General features: G+C 35.0%; 1 protein-coding gene across 1 annotated transcript in view; it reads left to right on the top strand.

Moving 5' to 3' along the window:
- cers6 (ceramide synthase 6) overlaps nt 1–18853 on the top strand; it is a 47088-nt gene that overhangs the window by 22273 nt on the left and 5962 nt on the right. The window contains exons 4-8 of the mRNA XM_067409098.1: nt 2089–2146; nt 5024–5074; nt 7248–7340; nt 12896–13024; nt 15695–15801. Coding sequence (XP_067265199.1) covers nt 2089–2146; nt 5024–5074; nt 7248–7340; nt 12896–13024; nt 15695–15801 — 438 coding nt within the window. The remainder of the gene's footprint in view (nt 1–2088; nt 2147–5023; nt 5075–7247; nt 7341–12895; nt 13025–15694; nt 15802–18853) is intronic.

The raw sequence follows: 18853 nt of genomic DNA on the forward strand, positions 1-18853 counted from the left end.
GAAATCCGATGGCTCAGTGAGGCCTTCATAGCCAGCAATGACATTTCCTCTCTCAAGATCCATAAATGTACTAAAAACATATTTAAATCAGTTCCTGTGAGTACAGTGCTTCAATATTAATATTAAAGCGACGAGAATATTTTTGGTGCACCAAAAAAAAAAAAAGACTTATTTAGTGATGGCCGATTTCAAAACACCGATTCATGAAGCATCAGAGCACAAATGAATCAGTGTATCGAATCATGATTCAGATCGCATGTCAAACTGCCAACGGCTGAAATCCCGTGACTTTGGTGCTCCGAACAGCAGATTCGACACACTGATTCATTTGTGCTCCGAAGCTTCCTGAAACAGTGTTTTGAAATCGGCCATCAATTTATAAGTTGTTATTTTGTTTAAAATATTCTCGTCGCTTTATAATATTAATATTGAACCACTGTACTCACATGAACTGATTTAAATATGTTTTTAGTACCTTTATGGATCTTGAGAGAGGCCTCATGGAGCCATCGGATTTCAACTAAAACATCTTAATTTGTGTTCCTAAGATGAACGAAGGTCTTATGGGTGTGAAACGGCATGAGGGTGAGTAATTAATGACAGAATTTTTGGGTGAAATAACCCTTTCAATAAAGGCCTTCTGAATCGAAGTGATGCGTTTGTGTAAGAAAAATATCTATATTTAACAAGTTATAAAGTAAAATATTTTGCTTCCGCCAGACACATCTCGCAGCACAAAACACTTCCGTTACATCCTACGCCTTCTATATTCAACTTATGAAAAAAGTGCTGACACTTTGTCAGTCTGGCGAAAGCTAGATATTTTACTTTGTAACTTTTTAATGACTTTCTTGATCATGAAAGTTTACTACATTCTTCTTTCAGATGAACACAATAAGATTTATATTAAAAAATATCTTGGCTCTTCCAAGCTTTATGATGGTAGTAAATGGCGCTCGTGATTTTAAAGCCCCAAAAAAAGTGCATCAGTCCATCATAAAAGTAATCCAAAGGACTCCAAGGGGTTAATAAAGGGAAATGATCGGTTTTAGTAAGAAAAATATCCATATTTAAAACTTTATGGAATATACTAGCTTCTGGCGTACACATCGATTTATGGCGGAAAAGTAACCTCTGACCAGATGCATGGCGTAATGATGAACGCGGAAGCGCAGAGGATAGAGCAAAGCAAAACACAGGACATGAATTAGAAGTCTAAAATGATATTTTTTTTAAAGAGAAATATTGGAGGATTTCGATATAAAAGAAGAGGAGCTTGAGTTTGTTGCCAAGCCCGCGAGAGGCGTCTAAGCTTAAGCCCTGGGTATACTTCGTTTTTTTTTTATGTGTACGCTCTCTATTCATAGTTGAACGTGTAATCTGTTCACAGTTGAACGCAAAGCATGTACAAAACTCAATTTTCAGCATCGTTACTCCAGTCTTCAGTGTCATATGATCCTTCGGAAATCATTCTAATATGCTGATTTCCTGCTAAGAAATATTTCTTATTATTATTATCAATGTTAAAATCAATTGTGCTGCTTAAGGTTTTTGTTGAAACTGTGATGCATTTTTCCCAAGGATATTTTGATGAATAGAAAGGTCAAAAGAAAAGCATTTGTTTGAAATACAAATCTTTTGTAACATTATAAATTTCTCTTTTGATCAATTTAATGCATCCTTCCAGAGTAAGTAAAAAAAAAAAAATCTGTTATGCATTAAACGCTGCCTCTCATTGCACTCATTTTAGGGGTAATTGTGGATGGAACGGCCAGAATATGATGTTATATCAGCTCAGGTCAGCGTTTTATCTCCAGCATTGCCTTTGTTATGGAGGATGTGCTGTGAAATGTTGTCACGGTAACAGTAGGACGTAAGAAATAGGACATCTTGCACATTGAATTCCTAATTATTTTTGAAGTACTTCAGCCTGAGGAGTGGGGTTAACCTGATCGCAGTGTTCACCTCCCCCATCTCTGTATGAGCTGACGCTTCTGTTTTAAAATGACCTTTTGATGCAGTAATAATGCAAAATAAAATATTGACAGCATGTTTCTGAATGTACCATTCTGTGTGTTTTCTTCACAGGTGGAGGTTCACGTTTTACCTGTACATATTTACATATGGTGTGCGGTTCCTGAAGAAGGTAAACAATCTCTTTTCATTGAAAAATTGATGGTCAATGTGAAGCAGTAAATCTTTTATGATTGACATGTCGATACATCCACTATTTTGTATTGCCCTCAGTCTTAGTGTTTCCAGGATGACAGGATGTTGTCGAGCAGAGAACATTTGTCTTTTTTAACTGCATTATCAAATAGATGGAGTGTCATAGTTTTTTATTTACTTATTTGGCATCACGACTACAAAATGCAGCACACACGCAGAGTTATTCTTCGTACTGCTTTTCATCATCTCTTGGGGGTTTTGTGGAGCGAACATGCAGACAAGATGAAGTTAGAGAGATGTCAGCTCTGACTTGATTTCGATTTTATTTGTTGGGTCGTACCGTGCGCCGAGAGACAGCATCCATAAACTCTCTTTCTCTCTCTGCCCTTCCTCTCATAAATCTATTCATAATTCATCAGTCTATCCATAATGCAGATTATTTCCCTCCAAGCAAACATGTTTGGCAGAACTGGCCCCTTCTTTGACTCTTCAATGAAGCAATTAAAGGAAAGTTCACACAGAAATAAAGATACTGCCATTATTTACTCATCATGATGTTCCAGACTCGGGCTGCACAATATATCGCAAATGGAATTAAATGGAGCTTGTTATCATGCTGCTATATGAAGTGGGATATGATTTTAATGCATTATTTTGTTTATGGAGATGCAGCAAAATGACTGAGATAGATAGAGATAGATCTGTATATATATATATATATATATATATATATATATATATATATATATATATAAGTGCCCTACCCACGTGATCTACGAGCACGATACTAACAATAAAGTACCCGTCACTCTCACTGTAATTCTTTTTTGCCCTCTTTGCAAAAAAAAAAAAAAAAAAAGTGATTTTATAGCTTTGTAAGAGAAGATGCTTTTTTGCTAAACCTGAAAAGTATTAAAAAGTAAAATTTAGAAGTTATATTAACTAATAATATAATTTTCTACCATATACAATTGAATGCACCTAGCTAACAACAACTTGCTTTGTTCTGGTTTCACCTCACTCCAGTCTAAACTAACTGATTTTATAGTTAGGCCTAATTTACTACACATTGTCATTTAAATAACCTGAAAATACTGTGGATTATTAAGGCTAATTTTACTAACCACTCTTGCTAAATGGGGTAAGAAAATGTTCTCATTTCAGAGTTGTTCGAGTAAATGATCCATTATAGACCATGTGAACAGATCAGTTGTTGTCATGATTCATTAAAATTAATCTGTTCAAATGAGTCATTAGGTCATGAATTGGACATTAGCGGACGTTGACGCGTTGCGTGCGAATCGCGATTGTTATTAGGACATCGCAAAAGATTTGTCAACACAGAAAACACTTCACCACTGGATAGGATTTTCTTTTTGTTTACTGAAAGTGTGGTTTATGTCAGCTGCATGTGCAGGGCGTCTGTCAGAGAAGATGAGGTGACGTTCTTTTGAGCACTATTCACACACAGCGGTTATTCAGGAAAATCATTCTCCAAATGTGCCCATGAAACATGGATTCGGTCTTACGAACTTTTAGCATTGTGTCAGTTAATTTAGATTATTACGTTCGAGGTAGAGAGAGTGCAAAGATGGTGCTTACTTTGAAGACAGAGAGAGCTTGCGCGCACAAGGGAGGAGGGAGGATAGGGGAGGATATATATATATATATATATATATATATATATATATATATATATATATATATGAAAGTAAACAAATGAAGACATTTTAAACTAACTTCCTTTAAATGGGGATAAAGCATTATTTGTATGACTTTTGATCATTTTAACACATCCATAATATATATTTTTTTAAATACATGCATATAGGTAATGTGTGTCTTTGTAGAAACTAGGCTAAAGGTGAACAGCTTGAACTTGCATGGCAAAGCCTTCTACTGAATGAGTTCATTTACTGCAGATGGGACGGGTTTCTTCTGCTGGTGTTATTAATAGTAGCAGGGAAGTGGGCTGACATAAACCCAATACAGACCACAGCTCATCCTGGGCGAGGAACTGTTGAATATTGAAGAACAGATTCACCTGTTTCTTTCAGAGTAGGTTATGGAGAAATGGAGCAACTAGGCAGAGCTATTTGTTAGTCGCCATCCGTTTTAATTCATGCAACACAGAACAATAATGCGAAAGTGGACACAACTGTGACCATTGACTTTTTCATCAGCATTGGTTCTGGAAGTGTTTTCCCCGATTAATTTTCTACGTAGCAATTTGAAATAAGTTCTCAGTGAAAATTTTGAACCATACAAACTAGCTGAAGGAAATCTGATAGTTGACACTTTAAGTCAAGACATTAAAGCACTTGATTCTACTTGCCCTGATGAGAATTTACCGTCATTTTTGCACAGTATTTGTAGTTTAACTCTAATATAAAGATCATAAAATGATGTTAGCACCTTGAATTTCACTAAAGCACCAGGCGTCTGTCCAGAGTGATGCCAGTTTGGAGCCACAGCCTTTGGTTTTCTTATTCTTATATGTGGCCTTTGAGAAAGATGCTGTAAGGTAGCTAATTAGCCAAGAGTTGCATTAGATTAGATCATATGTCAGCATTCTCAAAACACAACAGCAGATCTCACAGGAAATCATCAGCTTCACAATACCATGCTTTGATGCCATCCAACTTTCGTACATAATGATGTGGCTTATCGAGGGGGAAAAAAGTGAATTCAAAGCATTTCGATTATGTAGCATTGAGGATAATGATTGTATTTTCAGTCTTTTTTATGCTTTGATGTAAACTGCAGAAATCAAAAGCTCCTTCAAAAGACATTATGTTATGTTTTGCATAAAAAGCTCTGGAGATTATTTGTCTCTCTGTGTTTGATTTTAAAGACCCCGTGGCTGTGGAACACCCGAGAGTGCTGGTACAATTACCCCTATCAGGTACATTTATATCATAATTATTAATGGATTCGCTCACCGACTATGTAATGTTAGTAGGTTTTTTGAGACAAAACAGTCCTAGTTTAGTTTTGTATGACCATATTCCATATTCTCTGATTCTTAGATCCTTTTAAAAGTTACTAACCATTTTGCCTGGCAAGACTTTAAAGGGTTAGTTCAACCAAAAATGAAAATTCTGTCATTAATTACTCACGCTCATGTCGTTCCAAACCTGTAAGATTTTCTTTGGATCTCCGGAACACAAATAAAGATCTTTTTAATGAAATCTGAGAGTTTTCTGTCCCTCCATTGAGAGCCTAAGCAACTACCACTTTTAAGCCTCAGAAAGCTAGTAAAGACGTTTTCACTCTGTTTCATCATTTCCCATTTTCCTGTGTTCCCTAGTTAGTTTCCCTGGCTGTTAATTAGTTCCCACACCTGTTTATTACTATCTCCCTTTTATATACCCTGAGCTTTCCTTAAAAGCTTAGTTCACTTCAGAATTAAAATTTCCTGATAATTTACTCACCCTCATGTCATCCAAGATGTTCATGAAATGAAGGTTTTTGAGGAAAACATTCCAGGATTTTTCTCCATATAGTGGACTTCACTGGGGTTCAACGGGTTGAAGGTCAAAATGTCAGTTTCAGTGCAGCTTCAAAGAGCTCTACATGATCCCAGATGAGGAATAAGAGTCTTAACTAGTGAAACGATTGGTCATTTTCTTAAAAAAAAAAAATGTATATACTTTTTAACCACAAAAGCTTGTCTTGCACTGCTCTGCTCTCACTCATCTCACGCGGTAATCACGTTGTAAAGGTCATGCACGACGTAGGTGAAAGTACCAGTGTTTACAAAGTGAACGTGCAAAGACTAAGTCAAACACTCTTTACAAAAAAAAGCTAAAACAACAATGACGGACGATTTTGAAGTTGGGGGAGAAAATGAGATGGAGTTTTTTGCCCTACCGCGGTACTTCCGCCTACGTCACGCGTGACCTTCCAACGTGATTACCGAATGCGTCAGAGCAGAGCAGTGCAAGATGAGCTTTTGTGGTTAAAAAGTATATACATTTTATTTATTTTTTTAGAAAATGACCGATTGTTTCTCTAGATAATAATAGATATTCCTCGTCTGGGATCATGTAGAGCTCTTTGAAGCTGCACTGAAACTGACATTTTGACCTTCAACCCGTTGAACCCCAGTGAAGTCCACTATATGGAGAAAAATCCTGAAATGTTTTCTTCAAAAACCTTCATTTCTTTTTGACTGAATAAAGAAATACATAAACATCTTGGATGACATGGGGTTGAGGAAATTATCAGGAAATTTGAATTCTAATCCTAATCCTTTAATTCTTTGTCCATTCTCGTTAATGTTTTTTGGTTGTGTTCTACTGAACAGACTATTTTGTTGTATTATTAAATTCAGTTTATTTCACCATTTATCCTGTGTCGTGCACTTCCCTGCAGCCTAATGTGACACTTGGGTGACATGGATTACTTTAATGATGTCTTGAAAAGTGGGCTTGAAAGTGGTAGTTGCATAGACTGTCAATGGAGGGACAAAAATCTCTGAGATTTCATTAAAAATATCTTCATTTGTGTTCCGAAGATGAACAAAAGTCTTACGGGTTTGGAACGATTGGAGCGACAGGAGGGTGAGTAAATGATGACAGAATTTTCATTTTTGGGTGAACTAACCCTTTAACATTGTAGCCAAATACAATCAAATAATGCCATTCTTACATTTTTAATGCCCTTAATCAGGGTTTCCCAAACCCAATAATTAATTCAATCACAAAATATCAAAATTAAAATAATTTTAAAATAAAAGAATTATATTTACAATTGAGTCTTTTTATTTAACATTAAAATAAAATGTGTATATATATATATATATATATATATATATATATATATATATATATATATATATATATATATATATATATATTTTTTTTTTTTTTTTTTTTTTTATTTATTTATAAACATTCTTTTAATATTTTATTTACCTGCATGTCATGTGACCATTAATCAACATGCACATATGTTGTTAAAATTTAAATATTTTAATACAAAAAACATTTGGGAATCCCTGTCAAAATACTCATTATTGCCACTGCAAATGTGATTTTGTGTCGCGTTGACAATGTTGTGTATGACTTTCATAGCCGTTAACCGTGGATTTGCATTACTACTACATACTGGAGCTGTCCTTCTATCTGTCGCTGCTCTTCTCGCAGTTCACAGACATCAGAAGAAAGGTACGTGAGCTTACACTCTCATATAAGAATGTTTTTCAACCTCAGAGCATCATTATTACTAAGCTGCTGGTAGCAGTTTACTGTATATCTGAACTTGAAAGATAGCTTTGTGAAAAGCAATGAGTGGTGCTTTGGTTAGACGTGTCTGCTTCAGTGGTTTGAGTTTCTCATGAGAAGACTCACGCTGGGTTTATTAGCAATAACATGCTGGTCTCATTTCCTCTGCTGTGCATGGACAAAACTTCCTTTTCAACATGTGAAAGCATGACCACTAATAACTGCTGCCACTTCATTTAAGCTTAAGCTTGCAGGGTTTAATATTCGTTCTGTTCTGATATTCATGTAAGGGTTTATATATATATATATATATATATATAAGACCTTTTATAAGTCACTCAGAGGAAATTGTTGTACATTTGCATGTAGAATGATTTTATCATAAAGCAACAAACAGTAAAAGCTTTGATGTAAATCTGCATTGTTTTTTTGCATTGTTCGTTTCAAATCAGTTGAGTGCTCTTCGTGGTTTCTTCAGCCCCACCCACCATGAAATCATTGGCCCAAAATCCTGCCTCACATAATTAACATAATATTAACATATTTATATAAACATTTCCTCTTTGGCTGTTATTTCGCCATGCTACACATCATTTGTGCTCTCATTGTGGACAGGCAAATTACTTGACGCTGTAAACTTGTCAAGCTACGCCTGGTTGGGACACAACATCAGTCTTAAACAAATGTCATGTAAATGAATGCAAATGTAAACAACTCAAATCCAGACTGCCCTCAGCAGTCTCAGAGCTTTATTCAGATCCACAGGCTCTGTAATTGTCCCGTGTTGATTACAGCAGTGTCCTCTCGATGTAAGAGCGCCCTCCCGCAGCTGCTGTATGGGTTTTGTGGTGTAACGCAGGAGATGCACAGCCTGTGTTTGAACAGGTGGACGATTTCTCTCAAAGACTCCTTGAAATCGCAGTTAGCACCTGCAGTCTGTGCTTTAAAGATTTTCTTTCTCTTCTTTCCTGCAAAACCCCTCAGTGTCAGACTCATGCACTCACTCGCTCTCATTTCTCTGCTCATTGTTGGCATGTTTTTCTGTTTTTACAGTGTTTGCAAGGTAGCATATACTGCTTAGGGTCTGTTGGAAACAGCACCCTTCGTATTAAACTGCTGCAGTTAATTTAGTTTGGACTGCTAAACACACACAACATTAATGGGTCATTGACGAATAAGGTTTTTAAAAGTAAAAAAAAAATCTAACGGAGATATAATTAATTATTAGGTGTTAACACTGAGATTATGTGGTTTTTATAATCAATTAACACTGCTTTTGTAATTTTTTACAAAATTTGTCACCAAAAAAGTCATTCGGTTTAACCAAAATATTGTTTTTACCGAATGACACTTTTGGTTATGCCGTGTGACGATATTTTCAAACAGTACTAACAGGCTGATATCTAGCTAGCAAAAGGACAATCAAACATTTTATATTTAGGACAAGTTTTTAAAATATTACAACATTTTCCATGTTTTATAGCGGTTGTACCGAATGACCTGATGTTTCGGGACATGTGTATGAGCAAGTGAAGACATGAAATTTTCAAATAGTTGAGAGAGTTAGTTATTTTGCTTCATGACCATGTGGTCCTTTGCAGGTGTCGGAATGATGTCACATCCTGTCACATGATATTGACCACACGACTTGATCCAAAATGGTCCCTTTATATTGGTTACTCCGAATGACATCAATGAAATTCATTTTTCTGGACATTCTTTCTCATAACAAAGCTACGACTTCTACACATAATTTTAATATCATTTTGCACTATGTTGATATATGATGTCATAAAATCATGCCAGAATAAAAAATATATACTTATATTACATGTTACGATCATAAATGAAATGGCTGTATTGGCCTTTGGCGGTTAAACCGAATGTCCTTTTGACACTTCAAAATCATTAAAATATCTTTATATGTAGCAAAATATAATTAAAACCTTTTGGATTCAATAAAATAGATCTAGATGTACTGCCTTACATACTTTGGATGTCATATATTTGTTTTTTATTATTATTAAGGCCTTTGGACAAAAAAATTACCCGTCAAGTTATTGATCCACATACATACTGTTAGGTTGAAGTATTAAAATAACTTAAAAATTCAAATCTATACAGAATAAATAATCTATTATTTATTTAAATAAATAAATAATGACTGTAACAAAAAAAAAAAGACTAAACATTTAATTAAAATTAAAAGAGAAATATTTTTTACAAAATTAATTCTGAATATTAACAAAAACAAAACAGTAAATCAGCAATATACTGTGTGTGTGTGTGTATATATATGTATGTAATTTGACGCGACTCACAGAAGATTTCCATGCATGGTGGCCAGATGGGACCAATCGATAATGACATATATATATATATATATATATATGTGTGTGTGTGTGTGTGTGTGTGTGTGTGTGTGCTTTTGTTTATATTACATTGTGGGGACCAAATGTCCCCATGATGTAATATAAACCTGAGTTCACCTACAACCAGCCAGCGGTCCCCACAATGTAAATGGGTTTATAAATCATATAGAATGAGTTTTTGTGAAAAAGTAAAAGTTTGCACAGTTTCCTGTGAGGGTTAGGTTTAGGGGTAGGGGCAGGGTAGGGGGATAGAATGTACAGTTTGTTCAGTGTAAAATGCATTGAAGTCTATGGAAAGTCCCCACAATTCACAAAAACAAACATGTGTGTGTGTGTGTGTGTGTGTGTGTGTGTGTGTGTGTGTGTGTGTGTGTGTGTGTGTGTGTGTGTGTGTTCAGGTATTCCCTACATTATGGGGTATTATGTGTATTTATTTATTTATTTATATATTTATTTTATCTGCAGCTGACCATAAACCAGACATGTTGTGACAGTAAAAAACCTAAATACATACATACAACCTAAAACTCAAACCCGATCCTTTTGCTGCCTTGCATGCCCTGCTGTTTCCTTCAGGAAATGCAAATCTTGTTTTTGTTTCTTTGCTCTCTCCTTTCAGTTTTTTCCATGCCCAAAATTCAGCCCACACCGATGACGTCCTCTACCCCATTCCCGCCTGCACCAGTGTGCTTCTTCTCTTCGTTTGCCATGCTCTCATTCTTCTTTTCGCCCCACTGCACTTCCTCCTCATCTTCATCTTCATCATCATCAACCTGCTCAGCTGAGTCAGTGCAATCCCATGATGCCGCAGGGGAGCATGCAACACCTGGCCTCTTAACAGCTTTCTTCAACAGGATTTCCTCAGAGAGATTAGAGTGTGAGGACACTGCAGCTATGCTTGAGAATGAAGCTGCTTAATTTGATCAAGATTTCTTGGTTGAGGGTTTAACATGCACACATTTGCAAGTTGTGAATTAAGTCTTGAATTAGTCATTCCTGTTCTTCCTGCTCTTCTGTTAGAAGTTAATGTAAAAAGTTTAATGTAGGCCTAAAGCAAATGTACTAAACTAAACATACTAAATATGGTCACACTTTAGATTAGGGTCCAATTCTCACTATTAACTATGACTTCTGCCTCAAACTACCTTACTAACTATTAATAAGCAGTAATTAGTTTTTAAGTTTAGGAATTGGGTAGGATTATGGTCATGCAGAATAAGGCATTAATATGTGCTTTATAAGTACTAATAAACAGCCAATATGCTAGTAATATGCATGCTAATAAGCAAGTTAATAGTGAGAATTGGACCCTAAACTAAAATGTTACCCTAAATATATATTTTACAACACTATTTGGAGTAAAGTTTGTGGAAAATCAAAGCCAAATGTCTAACACAAGCAGCCAATCAGCAGTAAGGGGCGTATACATTCATGATGGGGGAGGTGCCTGTGTTGCATAGCTTGTTTGTGGGCGGAGCTATCAAACAAGCTACAGTGCTTCCCACAGGTTTGAAATATACTTGCGGTGGTAGCCTGGCGAAAAATCCTCCTATTACCCACGGCACAAAAATGGTCTACTACATGTGACAAACAAATAATGTGTAATTTTTAACAGTATTTTTATTTATTGAAATTAATTTTAATTACGTAACATATTACATTTAATTACATACTAATATTATGCATTATTATGCATTGTAAATTATGCAAAATTACAGCATTTAAATGGTTAACATTTTCCTATGTTCTCCTTGCTGTCATATAATGTCTCTCTCAGAGAATGGGACACAGATTTTACTAGTAAAATTTATAAAATGAATAAAATATGTGTCAAATAATGTTCTTAGTCTTTTCTTCCTGTGGGGGAGACTACAATAATTTACTATGAATTAAATGGAAATCAAATTAGATACAATTTATTGTGTAACCAAAATACCAATAATGGCCAAAAGAAAAAGAAAAAACGTAGCGTGTGACTTTAAATTCTAAACAAGCCCGAAATACACCGGGACTCTTATTTTGAAATGTCTGATCTATTGCAGGCTGATCCTTCAGATTCTTACAATCATCTAAAACATTTTATATAAAGGCCATGAAGTATACTTTTTAATAATTCATCAACTTGAGTTCATTAGCAATCGCTTGGCATAAATCTGCGCTTTTCATTGATTGAGAATCACTTTGAAGCAGTCTGAAGCGCTGTCGCGTGAGCTTATATAACGCGCAACAGCGCCCCCTTGTGACTTTGCAAAATGCAGCACCCATTTGAATGTTAGTGAGAGTAAACCGTTCTGACGCACACATAACGAGCAGGTACGAAACGACTAGTTATTCGATCGCGGATGGTTTCATTATCTTGCACGGATATAAAAGTATAAGAGGATAAAAATAATAAAAGCAAAAACGTGTCTCCGAATATACTTGGGCGGCCGTTATTATATGTGGGCGGCCCATCCAAGTAAAGTCTATGTGTGGGAAGCATTGAGCTATTTGGGGGCGGAGCTATCAAGATAGGGGTGTGATTCTTTTGGGAAGGGGCGTATTTGTTTTGGCGAACAGCGTTTCTCAGAAATTGCTTACTGCACCTTTAAAAACGGTGTTTACATAACAGAGTATAACAAACTTTCAGAAATATATATGGGCAAGCTCAGACACATTAACATTTTGTTAATCATAATTTGATTATTTACAGTACACAATGGCCAGAAAATTAATCAAATGACTAACAAGTTGAAAATGAAGAGCTATTGATAGTCATTCATTGCTCAGTCGGAGTTCAGCTATTGGCAGTTTCATGAGGGGGCTGACATTGATTTTTTTTAATTAAGAAAATGAAAATATTAATTGAACATTAGAAATTAAATAAATGAAGCAACAGCTTGAATATTTGTTAATAAATTAGAGTAATCTGTACTCAAACTAAAGTTTTTCACTTTTATGTTCACTTAATTGTGATTAAAAAAGTAACTAATGTGACTTCCATCTTTAAAAGTTTTGAGTTTAATATTTTATACAGTGTATTTAGACGAGGACAGGAAAATGGACTGCATAGTAGGAATGACCCAATGTTTACCTTGTAGGTTTAAAGTACATAAACATTTACATGTTCTGTGTGACTTCCTGCAGGACTTTCTACTGATGTTCCTGCATCATGTGGCCACCATCTCTCTGATCACCTTCTCATATGTGAATAACATGGCGCGGGTAGGAACGCTCGTCATGTGCCTGCACGATGCTGCGGATGTTCTGCTGGAGGTGATTTCTTATTACATCTTATTACAAGTTTTATGGTAACACTTTAGTATAGGGAACATGTATTCACTATTAACTTTTCCCTCAATAAACTCCTAATTTTCTGCTTATTAATAGTTAATAAGGTAGTTGTGAAGTTTAGGTATTGGTAGGATTAAGGGATGTAGAATATGGTCATTCAGAATAAGGCATTAATATGTGCTTTATAATTACCAATATTCTTACAGAATGCTAACAGCAGGCTAATAAGCAACTAGTTAAAAGACCCTAAAATAAAGTGTTACCATTTTTATTTTAAAGTTACATATTCAAATTATAATGCTAGAAAGTTAGTCGGCAGATCTACATAATTAGGGAGTCCGGTTGATGGTAGCCATTGACTTTCATAGTAAAGAAAGAGTAAAGTAAAGAAAAAAAGATAATTTATTCATCTTCATTAATGTTAGTTAATAAAAACACTGTCATTCATTGTTTGTTCATGTTTACAGTGCATTAACTACTGTTAACAAAAAATGTTTTTATTTTAACGTACAAGTAAATGTAATAAATATTAACTAAGATTAATAAATGCAGTTGAAGTGCAGTTCATTCTTAGTTCATGTTAATTAAAGTAGTTGATTAATGTTAACTAATGAACCTATGGAAGCTTGTTTCCGCCATGAAATAAAAAATAAAGCTAATTGCAACTTTTTATCTCACAGTTCTGACTTTTTTTCTCAGAATTGCGTGATATAAAGTCAGAATTGTGAGAAAAAATGTCAGTCTTTTCCCCTCACAAATGAACATTATAACACGCAATTAAGATCTCAATTCTGACTTATATCTCACAGTTCTGAGGAAAAAAGTCAGAATTGTAAGATACAGTTGCAATTACCTTTTTTTATTTTATTTTTTTATTTAGTGGGGGAAACAAGCTTCCATATGAAACCTTATTGTAAAGTTTTACCCCCAAAAAATACTATGGAAGTCAATTGCTACAGTCAGTCTTCATTCTTTTGTGTTCAACAGAAGAAAGAAACTCATACAGGTTTGGAACAACTTAAGAGAAAGTAAATGATGACCCAATTTTTTTTGGGTGAACTATCCCTTGAAGTCATCATTTACTCACCCTGTTGTTGTTCCAATGCCTTATGCCCTTTTTTCTTTTTTGGACCACAAAAGGAGATATTTTTTATTTATTTTTTTTGGATGTCCCTCTCACACTCGTCCATATAATGACATTAAATAGCAACCAGCATTAAGCTCAAAAAGGTGCAAAAGTATCACAGAATGGTCCGATGCTATGTTCCATGTGTTCTGGGTGTATACAATAGGGTTTGGTGAAAAACAAACTAAAATTGAATGTATTATTTAACAAAAATCCTGACCTTGTCATTTGGATTTCTCTACATGGCTACGCAAGATGTGAGTTAGAGAGGCTCTATGAGCGCTCTGAAACAGCATACGTTGTGAGAAATCAAGATTAATTAAAGCTGCAAGCAGCGATGAAAGGGCCCTCGCACACGGGGCCACCGCCACCCATTGGCCTTAGAAAAACTGAATAGTGGGTGACATGCATGTAAGTGAGTAAATACAGGAGAAATATGACAAAGTCATTTCGACATGCCACACTTCCTGCTGCCAACAGGTGACACTTTGAACTGAATATTTCGGTGTAAATGTCTTTAGGCCAGGACGTGAAGTTTGGAGCAGATCGGACATTGTATGCCTGACTTACAACAACTTCCTGTTTCGTGGCGTTAATTGCATACTTCAGCACTTAGCAAAGTGTTGCATGATTTAACGTGTTTCTAGCATGTTTGGTACTTCATGGCATATACAAATGTGTTTCTGTGAGTGAATTACAGTGTAAAGCATGTAATTTCCTGTTGCCAGCAGGTGGCGCTATGACTAACTGAATATTGTATGCCTGAGCTACAAAAACTTCGTCTTTCATGGCAAAACATCGAACTTCGTCAGGCCGCCACGAACATGCCCTTCAATACCCAAGATCTTTGATATTTAAAATTACGAGTACAACGTCTGGAAATGGCAAAAACTGAAAAATATTTGCTGAGAAAATTCAAAATATCTCACTTCCTGTTGGGTTTACAGATTTTGCACCCACAGACTTTTTTGTAGGTATTGGGCTGTTACATCTGTCTACCAAATTTCAAACCTGTTCGTGTAATGTAGAGCGAAGGACTCTTAATTGAAATTTTGTAGGTGGCGCTATCAAGCCATTTTGCCACACATAATTCTGAAACCCACATCAGATGTAAATTTTCACCACTTCTGACATGTATGCAAAGTTTCATGAGTTTGAGCATGTTTAGGCCCTCAAAAATGTGATTCATTTCGGAGAAGAAGAAGAATTGACTGAGCAATTCCAATAGGGTCCTCACACCATTGGTGCTCGGGCTCTAATAAATATGTGACATGAAATACGCATTGACGTGCACAGAAAACCAATGGCCAAGGTCAGAATTTTTGTTCATTAATGCATTAAATTTCGATTTGTTTTTCATCAAACCCTGTTTTATACCAGAACACTTCACATTCACATATGACACGTCACATTCGACCACTTGTTGTATTCAGGATTCAAGATTGGTGATGCAAGATGTGCTGTTTGCATGCATTAGATGTCTGTCATGTTGATATATAAATCATGCAGCAAGTTTGTGTTCACAGGCTGCTAAAATGGCCAACTACTCCAAGTGCCAGAGACTCTGCAACGTCCTGTTCATCATGTTTGCCCTGGTGTTCATCAGTTCCAGGCTAGGAGTGTATCCTGTATGGTAAGACAGTCCTGTCAGTAACAGATGATGTGCGTTGACCGTCAGAGACGCTGCTGTCAGAACCTCTCGTTCTCATCTGTATATCTGAAATGTTCTATTTTATCATCTTTTCCAGCCTTTTCATTTCAGGTTTTGACACCTTCAGTCAGTGTTGTTGCCAAGTAATAGTTACTATGGCTACAGCAGTAGTGTAGAGATGTGGATGAGTTCAGAATGAGAGAAAACAGATGGGATCTTTAGTTTTTTACTGCTATAATAGGCATTTAATCATTGAAGGAAATAGCATTGAGCTTTTATAAAATTAAACATGATTTTATTAGATCATTAGACAACATGTTTTGGCTAAAAATTGAGTTTTGCATTTGTGTTGATTTCCACCAGAAAATATTTATCTATTGTTAACTAAAACGATTAAAATCATTTTCATCATTAAAATAAAGCTAAAATAAAATAAGATGTAAATGTTAGATGAAATAAAAAATTGGCAACTAACTGAAATAAAATAAGTTGAAATACTAAAATGACTAAAACTGAAATAAAAACAAGTTAAAGCTAAATATAAATATTTTTTTTTAAAAAAGTAATACAAATGACAATATTACTAAAAATTTCTAAAAAATTAAAAGTAAATTAAAATTAAAAAACACAAAAAAATATATTTTATAAAATAAAAAAATTTAAAATATTAATAATTACTATAATAGTATATAAAATAGCATTGATTTAATCTAAATTTTCATTAAAAAAATATATAAAATATTAGAAAGTAATAAAAAACATTAAAATACACAAACACAAATTAAAAATATGTTTTATAAAATCATCTATATCTACTTCAACTTAGCATTAACTCTTCTCACTACCTCTGAATGCGATTTGATCTGATCACATGTTTTGGACCACGTTTGCCCCTGAATTTAGCTGATGTTAATAGCAGGTGTAAACGGAGTCTCGCAAGTATCACTACTGTGACTTTTTCAGATCCATTGTTCTTTTGACATGATTGTATTCTTCAGAATGAGTCATCTGTGCTTTTTCTTCTCGCTTTCCTCATTAATCATTTAGTGCTGGAAAGACGTTTTATTCACTCACCTTATCTAAGTGTCTGCTGTGGCTTTTGAGTACTTTATTGTGTGACTCTAATGGAATTAGTGAAAGGGTCTAATCACAGAGCGCGATTAGATTCAGCTCCACGTGAGGAACCGATGATGGATGTGACGGCAGCAGCCGAAGTCTCTGGTCCTCTGAGTCCTCACTGTCATTTAGAAATGATTATGAAATGGCCTTCACAGAGCTGCTGTCATAGTCCCTGGACTCACGTATGCAGTGCGAGTTCATGTACATTTCTTTTCAATTCAATTTTAGAGATTAAGAGTTTTGCATCTTGTGCTACAGTGGAAGCAATAAAATCTGACCTTTTATAACAGGGTTTGCATGATCGGTATCACTCATTTGCTTTCCATTTGATCTAGTGACCTGCATAATCTGAAATATGGCTTCATTGTTTAACATTAATCATTTTTATACTTGGTTTTAAACATTGTCCTAAAATTATATCATCCTAAAGTGCTATACATTAGCTTTATCCTAAAAAGGTTCAGAAATGCAAGTGAATTAAAGTATTTATTTTGAATTAGATTTTATTTGTTTATATTCAGGTGGTACTCACCTCCATTTAGGAACGTCTTTATTTATAAAAATATATAAAATATAGCTGCAAGCAGCGATTAAGGGGCCAAGCACAAAAAAGGCATGATGAGTCATACATGCTTTGTGTAATTAGACTTTTTTAAGATGATTTTTGTCAAAATGGCTAAAAATCACAAATGCATTAACTAGTAATGATTTAATTGCGAGTCACTTTTGACCAATAGGTGGCGCTGTTACCAAATGTATGTGGTGTAGTGAGGTGAAAATGACACAAAGTTTGGTGTCAATATGCCAAAGCATTACAGAGTTACAGCCTCAGAACCAGCTTGACTTCATGCCATCAAATTCATTTATGCTTTATTTGAAAATGGTTTTGTCTATCAGAAAGCTTTTAATAACTCTTTGCTGGCATAGTCTGAAGATAATCTGGGCCAATTTTAGTGAAAATCGGACCATCGTTCTAGGAGGTGATTGAAAAAGTTGGTTTTCAAAGAAATTCAAAATGCCGGTCGGCAATTTTGACTAAATATGGCATAATTGGTATCCTTGTTCTCAGTATGACTCAAGGAATCTATCAACACTATTTTTATTAAAATAGATTAAATTTCTCAAAAGCTATTAGCATTTTCGGAAAATTCATAATTTTTGTGCTGAAAGTACCTTCAGGTCATGGTGCCAATGTAAATATACGCTCATGCATTCGTTAAATACAGCACTTTACGACAAAATTCAAAATGGCTGGCTTCCAAAATGTTTGACATGGGAAAATTGGCTATCATTCGACTCGGTATGCTGCACTTATTCAAAAGTAATCCGTTTTATGATTTTTGGGCAAACTGTTGAGAAGTTACATTTTTTTTTTTTTTTCATATTTCAGCCAAAACGCTGCAAGTAGCCTGAGCTTTATATCTTGTTTGGTCTTATTACGGTAAATCTTTGTGGAGATACAGCCTCACTCCATTTTGGCCAGTCTTGCAAATTTGTTTGCACATTTTTCGAGAACGGTTTAGGTTTTTTTTTTTTTTTTTTTTTTTACTTTTTGCCAGCAGGGTCTAAAGATGATCTGTGCCAATTTTGGTGATAATCAGACTAACCATCTAGGACAAGTTTGAAAAAGTATGTTTTTCAGAATATTTAAAATGGCAGAAAAAAACTTTTTTCTTGAGCCAAGGAATCAGAGAGAAAAAAGGAACTTTGTTTCTAACCCTTATGGTTCAAAGGTTATTAGCAAAAATGCGAGTGCAAATTTGGACATTTGGTGGCGCAAGAGGGATTGAGTTAGAGAGTTGAAAATTGCTCTGGTCAATGTTCAGACTGTCCTATCTGTGTGCCAAATTTCCCCACAAACGGCTGTATGGGCTACCATAGAGTGGAAGAAAGAAGAAAACTAACAGATACAATT

This window comes from Chanodichthys erythropterus, chromosome 14 (assembly GCF_024489055.1).
Source record: "Chanodichthys erythropterus isolate Z2021 chromosome 14, ASM2448905v1, whole genome shotgun sequence".
NCBI lineage: Eukaryota > Metazoa > Chordata > Actinopteri > Cypriniformes > Xenocyprididae > Chanodichthys > Chanodichthys erythropterus.